Raw genomic sequence first — 15,600 nt, 5'->3', positions numbered from 1 at the left:
TTGCTCCTGGGTGGGAGGGTGTGCTCCATCCTGCTGAAGGGTGTAACAGGGGTGCCTGGTGAGAATAGTAGTACAGGCCTCCCCCCAGCCCTCCATATCCAGATGTCTACCTACCTGTTGGTTTGTTTGTAGTGATCTAATGGCTTCCGCATGCTTCTGGGTGGGAGGAAGTGCTCCATCCTGCTGTGGGGTGTGACATGGGGGCCTGGTGGGAGTTGTGGTGCTGGTTGCCTGGACACATGCCACCCTGTGAATGCTGTGTGGCTTTGGTGTGCATCAGATAGAGTGAACGTTACATCTGTGTGACCTGTGTTGGGTGTTGTGGTGCAGATGGATGGACTTGGGCATAGGAGGTATAGCTTTGTAGTTGTGCATGACAGTACATGGCAGTGTTTTTGAAGAAAGGGACAGTGCACCAAGTAACAAAATTCAGTGAGCTTCCAATTTTGCCAAAATTAAGTCCTTTATTCTTTTTAATCTTTAAAAAGCCTCAGCCAACGTATTTTGTTCCATTGGAACTTCGTCAGGGCTGAAAAGAGCACAAATATAAAAGACACACTAAGTATACAAACAGGCAACACAAATATATAATACATACTACATATAAAAATACAATATTAGAGAACAAACAAAAAAAGTCAGACAGAATAAAAGTATAAATATAGAGGAGGGGATTCGTACCAAGTATAAGAAACACAGTCCTAATCCACGAGACAAATATTACATCATATATACATATAAGTATATATATAACGTTAGTAGGTCTACTAGGACTGAAGAGCAATGACATAGAATGATTCTAAAATACCGTACATGTCCAATTAGATGGCATGTATATAAAAAAAGGAACAAACAGGACATATATATAAACACCACAAAACATTTGGACTACATTATACCAACAGAGTTACAACAAAGCAAAAGTCTGTGTTGCATACAAAAGTCAACACACTATAGTCTTTAAACATATTTATAAAGCACATAACAATAGTACAACAATGTGCGTCAGATCAATAACAAAGGATAAAAGGTGAAAGGTAGAGAGTGGTGAAGGGGAAGACGTAGAAAGAAGAAAGAGAAACTTAACAATCAGTAGCCTGGTAGAACCAGTAAATAGAAGCAAAGCTACAAGGCTTCTACATATAGGATATAGTGTATAGCATATAGTGCAGGGGAATCATCAAAGGGAGAGATATAGACTCTGTGGGATCGAGATAGTATCCACTGAACGGAAACAGGATAAAGAATATCTCTGTATATATAGAGGCCTTACGGCTGCAGGCAAACAATAGGCCCAAACCAACCATGGATCTCACCTCGGTAATCTCTTGTGGTTCTAGAAAAGAGGTCCTAAACCAGGTATTCCAACCGTTTTCAGGCCTCGTTCTAAACAAAGCAAGGATATCATATAGCCAATTAGAGAAAAGGGGGTCAAACTTCCAATGCTAACATGTGTTTCCAAGTAATCAGTAACAAAGTTGAAGTGCCATCAGGGGTACCTTCTAATCCTAACATGGTAGTAGAGTGGAGATCTTTATATGTTAGGTTCACATAGTATGACACAAAAAATGGGAGTGTTAATTATTACTTGCAAGAAGGGCTATCTATGTATTGGTTTACACCGAGTCCCAGAAGGGACCATACATCAGGTCCCCTCGAACGTAGAAGAGTTCCCAGGTAGGCAAGTCTCACCTCATAAATATTCTTTTATGGAAATAGGCGAGGAAGATTTATTCTCCAAAAATCAGAGGTGGTTCTAGCGGCCCAGAGTTCTGGCACACGTACCTAAATTGAGAATTTATAATCAGAAAGGTAAAATTCAACATATCAATGATTTATCCCATGTCAACACATAATATATGTGAGGTTCCCATAGAACGACACAACCATGGAAGTATTTAGTGTAACTCGCAGAGTAAACTGTCTATATAATGCAGTTCACCGTAGCCCAGGAAGTACCATAAATCAAATCCCCTTACGAGAAACCAAGTTCCGGGAGAAGTAAGTCTCACCTCTTGAACAGTCTTTCTATAAGTAAACAGGCACACTTATTTCTCAGAGATCCGAGGAGGTCCTGGTGGCCCATAGTCCTGGCACACGTACCTATACAAAGATATTACAATGAAAGGAAGAACAATTCAGCATGACAAGGGTTTTAACATTTAACACAATTGTAAGTAAAGCCCTCCTTCATTGGGTAGTATCAACAATTTCCTACCTCTCCGTTCAAAGATAAACTTAGCAGAGTAATTTGATTTGAGCTCGACCTCAGGTAATCTAAAACAACTAACAAGTATAGTTCAGCCCGTAGTCCTTGTATATAGAACACAGAAACAAGACCATTGAGCAATCACGATAATAGAGCCCAATGTATGAAATATCCATCAAGGCTAGCACACAGCACATATGCTTACCTTCATATTCGTAGGGCATATATAACCCTCTATCTAAAATAGAAATGACGGCAACCGATTTGACGGCCGTCCGTCCTGCAAAAGTAAAAACAGAAACAAAGACCTGGCATAAAGAATACGAAAGGGAAGAAATAGATCAGTCGTATGTAGAATGCCCATCTGCTTTCCTCAAAAGCAATGGGGCATGAATAACCCCCAGTAAAGACCGACCGGACAACCCACCTGTCTACATTCGTCTTTCCTAGAGAAGAAACCGGAAGAGGCAGGGAGCAGTAATAAGAGTTACCTTTGTTTATCATACATAATAAACACATTTAGAGTGAGTAACCTACCCTATTTCAACCCCCCATTGTAAAGTGGACCACGCGATGGGTGCACACATTGTCTTAATACATACTGCCACAGAGTTAAATACAAATACCCTCATAACATACACCAAAAATTTTAATTAAAATGTGTCCGACATAGAAGCGAATAACGTTGAAAAATTAGCGCAATCACCTGTCTATGCCGAGTGCGGATAAACATCAGAGAAGGAGATGTCCCCCCGTTACCTTATTGTTGATCCAACCGTCTATGCCTTGGAGAACTCGAAACACCCGCCATGTCGATCTCAGGAATCTAGTAGCTAGCATTGGTCCTGTCATGCACAGCCCCTGTCACGTGTGCGCTCCAAATTGTGTCAGGGTAAACCATACCCAAATGCGGCGCCATATTGTAGAGTTTCACATGTATATAAGAATCGTCTTCTGACCCTTGATATTATTGTAAATATACCTCAACAAAAAATACTAAAGACTTTAAATATCCAACAAATACAAACAAAAGAAATCCACAAATGATGAAACAATAAATGAAAAAATATAACAAAATCATAAAGAGGTGTAGATGTGCCGAATAATAACTGGGAATAAGGGGGAATGCACTGTGTGGCTGAAAGCTCCATTGTCGGTCCGTTTGTAAAGGGGCCTATTAATAGAAACATGCCGAACGACCCCATGTGAGTTAGGTTAGCTGCCATCACGATACTACTTATCAGGGCCCTGAGTCCGGGACCTTTTGATATATATTCCTCAGGCTCAGGCCAGATTGAATTGACCGTCCAGATAAAATGCAACCAATTAGGGGCACACACAAATGATGTTTTAGACGAACATAAGTGTTTACAAAACAACAGTACAATGAGGCAATCCTAAGTCTTAAATACCATTGTGGATCATAATAAATCGCTAATATAGTCGAACCAAAAGTTATAGAGACATCCGGCAGACAAATGCCCGTTGCGAAAAATATCATTTACGAGCCGTATGATACTCATAGTCACATGGCGGAATGCTCATTGCAAAGAGGAAGAGATATTGATAGTACTTTAGCTGGAAAAAAGAAAAGAAAAAAGGGTGGAAAGAACCCCCCCAAAAATAGGGTAAGAGAACATTTGAAAAGAAAAGAGTACATATGTAAATGTATAAATGTAGGTCAAGGGCACAATTAAGTGCATCACAAAAAGTTCCAATCACATCCGATGATCTTCACATACATTGATTAGTAATGCTGAGCCCAGCATACAAAAAAATGTCCTCCTGATTTAAATAATGCATTTCCCCATCCGTATTATGTCCCAAGCTTATCGCCCTCAAATGGCATATCCATCTTGACTCCTTCTGCCGTAACAGTAATTCCCTATTGGCACTTCTTATTGGCACCGGTGATAGAGCGCGCAGGTAGCCCGACTCTTTATTTCACCAGATTACACGCACTTGGGCCCATGACGTGTTTATGACTGTATTTTTGTGAATCGGGCGAGTTTACACATTACTATCAGAAATTTGAGTGTTTTCCTTACTACTATTTCCAGTGCACCTGACTTACCACCTTGTCACAGGTACCTATGTTCCTGACGAATCAGGAGCTAGCAGTGGGTAGGAGATAAGACTACCAAAAATTCCTCATACATTTGCATAACAATTTACGATGATAATAGCCACAGACACCTGAAGGGTTTACAAGACTTTATATGGTAAAAGTTTTAGCGTTCATATGCCATGAGAATAAAGTTAATACAGATTAGAATATCAATGACTAGAATCAGGACTAAAATGTAACTATGAATGAGAGTGAGCACCATTGAGTGCGAACAATCTACAGGAATAGGGTAACAGGGAACATACTATTCAGTCTTCAGACTTATACTAAGGTAGGTAAAATTGGACAACCATACTATTTGGTGGAGTGCTAGAATTTCTACAAGTGATGTAAAGCAGACCTTATTCTAACTACTATTTTAGGCATAGATTCTAAACACGAGTAAAAATAGATCACACTAAATAAGTAAACAGTTTCAATAATGTCCTACAGGTTAGGGGAAAATTGGAACATAACTAATAAACAGTGGCATGTAAAATCTTTGGAAAAGACAGAGAAAATAACATAGGCAAGGATGCTTTATTAAAAGGAGGAGAGAAAAAGAGAATAGATAGACGGACACCCACAATTATATTTACCTAGGACGGGAATGAGGACTAACCCTGGCCACGGGTCACTTTGGGAAAAGGCGAGGACAAGGATCCTCAAGGACTTAGAATGCCAGTAGGCGAGCAGGTACAGCTCATGGACAGTCAGGACAGGATACCCCTCAGGATTTGGATCAGGACTGGGCTCACCAAAGGGCACGACCAACACCTGCAGCTTCGGATGCAACGCCTGCGCTACTCCCTCTCTGCACGGAATCCGCCAATAACCCCGATTGGGTTCTCGAATCTCCCAGCAAAGTGCTTCGCCAGCACTTAAGACTATTCCACCCCTTGAAGTTTGTGGAAATTACAGACAGAGTGCTCCGCAGCTCTCTGTATCATTCACCTATAGAGTTCGTAGGGTCGGTGACGGGTCTGCTACTCGGACAAGTTGGACAATTTCTCTAGCTAAAACTAGACTAGTTATACTATTTTCGGGTCAGTGGACCACCCACAAATGTTGCAAACGACAGGATCCCCAACTTTGGATTGGACAAGAGAGGGGGTTAGGTCATTGTCACCACCTCGAATTTAGTGTTCCCACAATGAATATTTAATTTTTCGTACCCACCCCTTACATTCCAGTTCCCATGGCTTAATAGTGCTGAAACAATAGGGCACACAAACATTATCATATAAGTCGATACATTTCAGGTACAAGTTGAAGTGTTCTCCTAGGGCAGAGGGTAGGTTCCCAGGAGCATCTCAGCTGGCTGAGTTCCACTATTGCAAGACTTCATTTCTCTTGTCACGTGATGAGTCCCTCTTAGACTTTTAAGATGGAGAGGCTCCCCACTCCCAGGCCCACAGATACACTGTACATAAAAAGTAAGCGAAAACAAATTAGAAACACAGAAAAAAATGAATACACTGTTAATCAAGCTGCTTTACATTCCTTCGAGACTTAGCCTGAAGGCTGCTCTCCATAGCTACCACTAGGATAGCTTTCTATAAAGGTTGTCTAAGCCTACCATCAATAAGGGTCGTTTGGACGGGTGCAAGGTGCCCACTAGAATAGTGGACAGCATATGCCAGGCCAACTTCTCACAAGGTCTGTCTACGGGGATGCAGGAGAGGCAGAACCTGTCCAGGGAGTGCAGAGAAGGCCTGTCCAGAGGGCTGCAGAGGAGGTGAGGCCTGTCCAGGGGTGCAGAGGAGGTGAGGCCTGTCCAGTGGTGCAGAGGAGGTAAGGCCTGTCAAGGGGGGGGCTTCAGAGGAGGTGACGCCTGTCCAGGGGTGCAGAGGAGGTGAAGGCTGTTCAGGGGGCAGAGGAAGAGAGGCCTGTCCAGGGGTCAGAAGAGGAGAGGACTGTCCAGGGGTACAGGGGAAGTGAGGCCAGTCCAGGGGTGCGGAGGAGGTGAGGCCTGTCCAGGGTGCAGAGGAGGTGAGGGCTGTCTAGGGGTTGCAGAGGTTGTGAGGCCTGTCCTGTGCTGCACGTGTAGGAGAGAAGGCCACGCCAGGGGGTGCAGAGGAGATGAGACCTACCCTGTCTTGGTGTACAGATTAAGTGAGGCTGTCCAGGGGGTGCAGAGCAGGTGAGGCCTGTCCAGTCCTGGGGGTGCAGAAGAGGAGAGGCCTGTTCTTTACTGGGGGATGCAGATGATGTGGGGTCTGTCCAGAGGGGGTGTACAGGAGGTGAGACCTGTCCGGGAGAGGTGCTGAGGTGGTGTGGCCTGTCCAGTGGGTGCAGTGGAGGTGAGGCCTGTCCAGGGGAGTGCAGAGGAGGCCTGGTCTGTGCTGGTGTGCAGAGGTGGTGAGACCTGTCCTGTCCGGGTGCAAAGGAGGTGAGGCCTGTCTAGAGGAGTGCAGGGGAGGTGAGGCCTGTCCTGTGTTTGGGGGTGCAGATGATGTGTTGCCTGCCCAGGGGGGTGCAGCAGAAAGGAGGCCTCCCTGTCTAAAAAGTGAAGAAGAGGTGAGGCCTGTCCAGGTGGGAGCAGAGGAGACAAGGCCTGGTCCGGGGGGGGGGGGGGATAAGACCTGTCCAGCGGGTGCAGAGGAGGTTAGACCTGTCCAGGGGTGCAGAGGAGGTGAAGGCTGTTCAGGGGGCAGAGGAAGAGAGGCCTGTCCAGGGGTCAGAAGAGGAGAGGACTGTCCAGGGGTACAGGGGAGGTGAGTCCTGTCCAGGGGTGCAGAGGAGGTGATGCCTGTCCAGGGTGCAGAGGAGGTGATGCCTGTCCTGATCCGGGGAGTGCAAAGGAGGTGAGGACTGTCCTGGGGGTGCAGACGATGTGTGGCCTGCTCAGGTGTTGCAGAGGTGATAAGGCCTGTGCAGGGGAGTGCAGAGAAGGTGAGGCCTGCCCTGTCTAGTGAGTTTCAAAGGAGGTGAGGCCTGTCCTGTTCAGGGGTGCAGAGGAGGTGAGGCCTGTCCTGTGCTGGGGTGTGCAGGGGAGGTGAGGCCTCTCCAGGAGGTGCAGCGGGGCTGATGCCTGTCCAAGGGGGTGCAGTGGAGGCAAATCCTGTCCATGACTTTACAGGGGTGTTTAGGTCTGTCCGGGGGGGTGCAGAGGAAATAAGGCTTGTCCAGGGGTGCAGAGGGGGAAAGGTCTGTCTAGGGGGGTGCAGAGGAAGTTAGTTGTGTCCAAGGGGTGCAGAGAAGGTGAGGCCTGTCCTGCGGGATGCAGGGGAGGTGAGGCCTATCTGGAGGGGGAGGGGAGTGTGCTGGGGAGGTGAGGCCTGTCCCTAAGCCGTGGGGTGCACAGGAAGTGAGGCCTGCCCAGAGGGGTGCAGAGGAGGAGAGGCCTGTCCAGGGACAGAGGAGGTGAGATCTTTCCAGGGATGAAGAGGATCTGCTGCCTGTCCAGGGAGCTCAGAGGAGGTGAGTGAGGCCTGTCCAGGAGGGTGTAGAGGAGATGAGACCTGTCCTGTGCTTGGTTGGTTCAAAGGAGGTTGAGCCTCTCCAGGAGGGATGCAGTGGAGATGAGGCCTGTTCGTCCAGGCGGGGTGGTCGAGAGCTGAGTTTAAATTTGTTAATTGTTATCCCAAGAGTTTTGTGGAATGAGTGTAAGTTGCTGGTAAACTGGCCAATTAAAGAGCCAGAGGATGAAGCGCCTCAAAATATCATACTATATTACAAGACAATATTGCAAAGTCGAAGACCGGGTAAAAGAGGGAGCATCTTTTTGCATTGCATCCAGAGGTTAGTGCACGTATTCAGCAAAATGTGAGATGAGATTTTGTTGTAACCAAAGTATTCTAGTGACAATTTTGTTACTAAGCAGAAAAATATGAAAGAAAAAATAATGAGCGCTCAGACAAAAATGTTCCAGAAGGGTGACGAAATTGGTTCTCACGGATTGTATTCTCGTTTTGATTCTGGTTTTGTTGCTGGTGGGAATTTGGATATGCACGGCGTTGGGTGCAGAGTAATGATGTTCAGTATGTGCAAGGAGGAAATGTTGTTCCTCTGGGTCAGGGCCGGACTGAGAACCCAAACCTGGCCTGACAATTCTGATGGCCCAGATCCATGCCTCTTTTGTTGCTGGGGGGCGATATAGCAGCACCACAGCAAAACCAACCCCTAGTACTGAACAATCGTCCCCCACTCTTCCAGCCTCCCGGGGAAACACCCGAAGCCTGTTACGCCCAGTCCGGCCCAGCTCAGGGTATAGGTTTTACTAACAGTGGCAATTTAAATACCTCAAACACTAATAATGTGCAGAATAAGACATGATCTGTGCAATGTTTGCAGGAACCTGGGAAACTGGAACATGAATCAGATGGCACAGAATGGGATGTCACAGCCAATGGTCCCAGCCCAACTGGCCTCTGTGCTGAGCATGTAGAATCAAATGCAGATATATTGGAGCATGCCTTCAGTCCCGATGGCCCCACAGACCAGTGCAGAATAGAACGACAAATTCTCAACAAATTTAAGATTTCAACAAAATCCTTTTATGATTAATAATGATTTTCCACAACTTGCATCTCCACTAGGAGTTTCTACTGGACTGAACCAGACACAATGACGGTGCCTGAGACGGGAGAAGGATTGCATGCTTGGTGCAGTCCTAGAGGTCACCCAGAGTGGCCCTTTTGTAGAAGAAATAATTGGGAATCTGGCATCTCTTTTAATCAATAAAATTAAATTCTCTCTGTCTTAAAATTTATAAAAATGTACTGTTTTAGGATATTTGCTGGAATTGTTTTATTTTACACTTTTCCTAAAGGCAGACTACATGTCAGTCCTCTTACTGATTTTGTACTTAAGAACTTTTCCTTGATTTTTAATTAAGCAGGTTCTATGTCAGTTTGCTATTTGATATTGTAGAAAAACGTTTTCTTACTTCGTAGCACACATTTGTTGTAGTGGTCTGTCTATTGGCTTTACATTGAGAGTTATTTCTGATTCTGGCTTTTGATATACTTTAGAGGTTAACTTTATGTGATTCTCCTGCAAATATTATGATAATTATTTCTCTGACTGAGTAACCATGTTTATGCCTTCGGTAATTATTTAAAACCTTTAATATAGCTTTGAAGCTTGTTGCAGCTCCAAAGGCAAGGGCCTTTACCAAGGGAGCTGTCCTTTAATGGGCAGTATTGCCTACTACGGCTGACTATAAGGTCTTTACAATGTTTGCCCCATGAGGGCAGATTGTGTTAATTAATAAAACAACGGTGTCCCAGAGACCGAGGGGGTTGAAACACCTCCGGTACTCCAAAACTTTTGTTTCACAGCTGTTGCCTTGAATGTTCAACAGTTAACAGTCGCATGCAGGACCATGGCAGTTAATTGTTGAACATTCACAGCAACAGCTGTCAAAGGAGGCTGAAGTCGGGCTTGGTTCTCCCTGGGCTCGGCTAAACCGCTTTTCATCATTCAGGTGAGTCGGGGAGATGCAGGAGATGAGCAGAACCCCCTCTCCTTCTGAGACGCCAGTGACACTGCGAGCTACGGCAGTAGGAAGGGGGAGGCTCCTGTGTGCCCTGCTGCAGGCTCTATCTTCTGCCTTCTCCTGCCCAATACATATATTTTGATGAGGCAGGGGAAAGAGAGAGGCAGAGGCTGTGTATTAAGACATTGTAATGTTGAGAGCAGCGGGCCTATATCAGGTTATATAGACTGCTGCTGCTCCGTTGTCTTCAACAGATCTTAACATTCCAATTATTTAAACTTTGTGTTGTGAAGGTTCGATTCCGAATTCTAGTCCTTAAATCGCCGTCTATTCCCTTTCTTGATCTGTTTTTTTTTGTCTCTTCAACATCAACATCTGACTCCCTCTGTGCACTATTCTTGTTGTTATCAAACTGCTGATAATCCCTTGATGGAGCCACATTCCTCCTGGACATGTTGGGGGGTGTAGTGCTGGTCCAGTTCCTTTTTAGGTCAGTTTTGTCCAGCAGTTCCTTAACTATTATCACATTTGTCTTCTTCTCTGCAACACATGAGACTATCTTCACTCTGTCCGTTCTTTCAGCATCTTTCATCTCTGGATCTGACTTCCATCTCTTTGCGTCCTTCCATCCTGCCCTTTTCTGTCTTGTCTACTGCAAGCAAAAGACACAGTGCATGTGCGTGGACACACATGCACACAGGGTTTGCTTTAGGGTGGTGCGACCGGTGGAGCTGCACCTGGTGCTGACCTTGGGGGCACAGTGTTTAGAAGTAACTTATGGGTTCACAAGCATCTGCTGCAGAGTTTTCTGTGCTGGACCCCTGCGGTGAGAGTAGAAGATAGCCTTTTTTCTCTTTCCTCTGTTTTGTCTTTTTCTTTTCTTGACCCTTTTTGGTTTCCTTTACTGTTGTGCTGTTTTTTTCTCTTTTTCAGGTTTTACAGTGACTGGTTCAAGTTGGAAGAGTATGATGAGTCCTGAGCCACCATGTAAGTCCTTATTACGCTTTGTCTCCATTCCAAGCGGGGTTCGAAAATCTACCAGTACGGTGGACCAGGTCTTCCGTTTTACTTTATTGCAGTGGAGGACTGTGTTGCTGGGCAAGGGCAGCCTGTATGCGGCTTTAGTCGATTTGCGGGCTGCCTTTGACCTGGTCCCTAGGTCCAAGCTGTGGTTGGTATTGAGGAGCTTGGGCCTACCAGAAGAACTATTGACAATGTTAATGAGGCTACACGAAGAAAATTTTGCTAAGATCCAGTGGGGGGCAGGGAATGGTCACCGCAGACTTCCCGGTGGAGCGGGGAGTTCGGTAAGGGTGTTCGATGGTTCCCACGCTCTTCACTTTGTATATTAATGGTGTCATGGCTCGTATATTGCATGCAAATGTGGATGCTCCTTCATTAGCTGGTACTAAGATACCGATTTTAATGTTTGCAGACAACACTCTGTTTTTATCAAAGACTCCGAGTGGTCTACAGCGTGCACTATCTATTTTTGACCAATTCTGTGGGGAGCATGGCTTAGAAGTTAATGTGGCTAAAACTAAGCTCATGGTTTTTAATCCCCACCGAAGTTTTAGAACTAAACTAGTCATGAATGATCGCCCTCTAGAGGTAGTTAATGCCTTTACGTATCTGGGGATTCATGTATCAAATGATCTTAGATGGTCCCAGCATCTAGATATCGCAGTATTAAGGCACAGACAATTGGCTGGTGCTCTTGGTTCAGTGCATAGAAAATCTATGACCAAACCAATAAAACCAGCACTGCAGGTGTACGAGGCCAAAGCCCTCTGCTCTGCACTTTACGGTGCTGAGCTGTGGGGCTTTGAGAAGCTTCAGTCACTCCAAATATCGGAAAATAAGTTCTTCCGGACTATTACTGGCCTCTCTAAAAGTACTCCATTGCTGCCACTTGGGTACAATCTGGCAGGAAGGCTGTTGTAGATTTGGCCAGGCTTCGTCCAATTTTATATTGGTGGAGGCTCTGGACCACACCTGAGCTTTTACACTATGCTGAGGGGTTTCTAGATATTATTTTAAAAAATTGGCTGGTTGATGTACTTAGAGCAACGCTGGGTGATCTCGGTCTTCGAATTCTTTGGGAAAACCCAGTGGGAGCCTCATTCCCAACTAAAAAAGCCCTAAAAGATATCTCCTGGGAGAAGGTGGCCTCTCTGCACTGGAGTGGTACTAGTGCAGCATCTATGGCTGGAGGATGTATTTATTTATTTAATCGCTTGTATAGCGCAGGAATTCGACCCCCTGGAGGGGTATCTCCGCGCTTGTGTTCATTACCAAAGCTATATCCAAATAAAAGACAATCAGGGCCGGAAAAGCGCGTTTCTGGCTCCTAATGGCCCCACGCATCAATGCCTGATAGTCAAGTATTTAAAAAAACAGCTTACAGGTGAACAGCTGGTCGGGGAGACTCTGCCACCGTCCTCCCTACCGCCCTAGAAGCAAAGCTAAATCCCAGCCTAGAACTCTATTGGGACGCTATAACCACACCGAGGGACAGGAAGCTCCTTTTCCAAATTAGAGCAGGTGCCCTTCCCCTCAGATCTCTGACAGGCAGGTGGGGAGGTTCATCTATCAGCAACTATCCAGCTTGTGGAGCTCACAAGGAAACAATTGGCCATTTTCTATTTGCTTGCACGACCTATGCAGAACCCAGGCGCATCTGACTTACACCAATGTGCAAGAACTTAGGTACCACTAGCAGTGTTGTAGCTTTAAGAATCATACGCACTAGCACTTTACTGCCTTTAGTATTAGCTATCGCCAAATTCCTTGGATGGGCGTGGTCTATCAGACAGAGGTCTCTATGCAGCTGATTGTCTTTTTTATTGTATTATAAGTCTGTCTGCACTTTTATCTGTAAAATTGTTCTCTAAATTTTTATTCTGTAACGATATTTACATTTTTAAACTATTTGTTTGTTAATCAAGTCTTACTTCTAACTGAAATGCTTTTTAAAAATGTTTTTATATTGGAGATTGTATGTGCTTTTATGAGTGAACCTCGAATAAAGCAACCTTGACTTGACTTGACTTGTAAGTCCTTATCATCCGCACAATTTGAAATTGTGAATTCCACTGAGTGACCTGGACACAGCGTCCGTCTACGGTGGCCTTTAAAGCACTGAGTGCAACAAGGCCAATCCCTTTGTTCTATAAAATGTCCGTTCCTAGATCACTGGAAAAAGGAATAGATGAACAGTCTAGGTGGGCAGGGGAGTAAATAACATCCGATAATTCATTAAAAGTATTACAAATATCTCATTGTGATGCCACAGTTTGATACAGAAATTGTACATTTTTAGTGTCTGCTGCTTCTGAGAATCGGTGTCACAATATATGTGCAACTTGTGTTTCTTTCTTAAATATTAGTTACGTTTGCTCTCACATGGATATATGATGTTACAACGCGGACTTTTACTCCGCATACCGTTACAACGCGGTTTTTACAACGCGGATACTGTAACAACGCATGTATTTACAACGCATTTTTTTACAACGCAGGTACCTTTACAACGCAGACCATTACAACGTAAGTATTGGTAAGTATATGTTAATATTAATAATATAATAGTAACTTAATTTTAAAAATATAATTTAATGTATTTTTAAATAATTTAATTTCCGTTAATTATTTTAAATTTAAATTAATATTACTTTATTTTTACCATGTACCCCTGTACCCCAGAAAGTGAAAACTGACCCTAAACCCCAAAAATAAATTAAAGTAATTTTATGAAATATAATTTAAATTAATTATTGAAAATTAAAAAAATATAACTTTATTTTTACCCTGTACCCCTGTACCCCAAAAAACTCAAAACTGACCCTCAACCCCAAAAATAATGCAATGTAATTTAATTTAATTTATTTACTATTAAATAATTTAATTTAAAATTAAATTTAATTTATTTTTACCCTGTACCCCAAAAACTAAAAACTGACCCTGAACCCTAAAAATACCCCTTTACCCAAAAACTGAAAACTGACCCTGAACCCTAAAAATACCCCTTTACCCAAAAACTAAAAACTGACCCTGAACCCTAAAAATACCCCTTTACCCAAAAACTGAAAACTGACCCTGAACCCTAAAAATACCCCTTTACCCAAAAACTGAAAACTGACCCTGAACCCTAAAAATACCCCTTTACCCAAAAACTAAAAACTGACCCTGAACCCTAAAAATACCCCTATACCCAAAAACTGAAAACTGACCCTGAACCCTAAAAATACCCCTATACCCAAAAACTGAAAACTGACCCTGAACCCTAAAAATACCCCTTTACCCAAAAACTAAAAACTGACCCTGAACCCTAAAAATACCCCTTTACCCAAAAACTGAAAACTGACCCTGAACCCTAAAAATACCCCTTTACCCAAAAACTGAAAACTGACCCTGAACCCTAAAAATACCCCTTTACCCAAAAACTGAAAACTGACCCTGAACCCTAAAAATACCCCTTTACCCAAAAACTGAAAACTGACCCTGAACCCTAAAAATACCCCTTTACCCAAAAACTAAAAACTGACCCTGAACCCTAAAAATACCCCTTTACCCAAAAACCCAAAACTGACCCTAACCCCTAAAAATACCCCTTTACCCTAAAACCCAAAACTGACCCTAACCCCTAAAAATACCCAACATATAACATTTTAAAATAATTATATACTTACCAATACTTACGTTGTAATGGTATGCGTTGTAAAGGTACCTGCGTTGTAAAAAAATGCGTTGTAAAAACATGAGTTGTAACAGTACCTGCGTTGTAATGGATGCGTTGTAACGGTAGTGCGTTGTAAAAAATGCGTTGTAACAGGTGCACACCCTCTCACATCCATGAGCTCCAGTGATCCAAAGCTCCCGATCTTCACTGTTTCACCACGATCAGAAATGCAACTCAACTGATTTCCAATCTTGTTTTTGTCAATACTTTTTTGTGCAAAGTATAAGGTCCTAAATAGTTTTTCTGTGTGTTCATTTACAATCTCTGACTCCATTTCTACAGGTGACTGAAGCATGAACAGAAACAAGAAGGTTTAAAATGTGTGAAACACAACAAAAAGGATTATTTCAATGAAAGTTAAAACATTCTCGAGCTCTAGAGAAGAAACACATTCTATGTGCCTGGAATGGTGAGGATCAGGAGAAACTGGTGAATGTGAAAGTTTTCAAATCTCTAAAAGAAAAGGAGCATAAATGTTTACCAAGTGTCAGTAACTGAGATTGAGGAGAACATTGGCCACAATTGATTCCCACGCAGTGCACTTGAGAAAACTCAGTGCTGTAAATTCTGTTTGATGGTTTATGAGAAATGCTTTGGAGACCCAAACCCTGCCCAACAGATCAGCATCCCTAGACATGTTGTGATGTGACAGAACCGTCAAAAAGACTAATATTCCCGGTTTACAAGCGTAAGCTTTTGTTTCCATCTCCTGTGATTCAGAGGAGAGAAAAGATTGTTTAAAAGAAAGTCATTGTAAATACTTTGTTTCACATGTCGTTACAGCAAAGATGCTGGATTATTGTTTCCAATATAGGAAGATTTTCCCCCACCAACTCTGTCTCTTGGGTTGATCCGAGTGGTTTCAAAGGGTCCTGTAACTCCAAAGTGGATCATGTACCTGTCTTAGCCTCTGATCAAAAAAGCATATACTGGCTCAGAAAGTATAAAAGGGGCCAGAGTTACGCTATTGATAATTCATAAACCACCCTGGCATGCCCTAATCATCTGTCATTACTTGTATGAGCGAACATACCTTACAGGCTAACACTAAACCCCAAAGGCCTTATCAGTGCTTTTAAAACTCCTAAATCAAATATGAA

At 43.6% G+C, this 15,600-nt stretch overlaps 1 protein-coding gene across 1 annotated transcript in view; it reads left to right on the top strand.

The window, feature by feature from the left end:
- Positions 1 to 14,912, top strand: part of LOC147659589 (NACHT, LRR and PYD domains-containing protein 12-like) — a 495,706-nt gene extending 480,794 nt beyond the window's left edge. Inside the window, exons 11-12 of the mRNA XM_086951623.1 lie at positions 10,693 to 10,746; positions 14,783 to 14,912. Coding sequence (XP_086807749.1) covers positions 10,693 to 10,738 — 46 coding nt within the window. The 3' untranslated portion in view covers positions 10,739 to 10,746; positions 14,783 to 14,912. The remainder of the gene's footprint in view (positions 1 to 10,692; positions 10,747 to 14,782) is intronic.
- Positions 14,913 to 15,600: the final 688 nt, after the last annotated feature.

Source organism: Lissotriton vulgaris, unplaced genomic scaffold, assembly GCF_964263255.1.
Source record: "Lissotriton vulgaris unplaced genomic scaffold, aLisVul1.2 SCAFFOLD_774, whole genome shotgun sequence".
NCBI lineage: Eukaryota > Metazoa > Chordata > Amphibia > Caudata > Salamandridae > Lissotriton > Lissotriton vulgaris.
The sequence above is the reverse complement of the archived record's forward strand: the minus strand, read 5'-3'. Positions and strand labels throughout refer to the sequence as shown.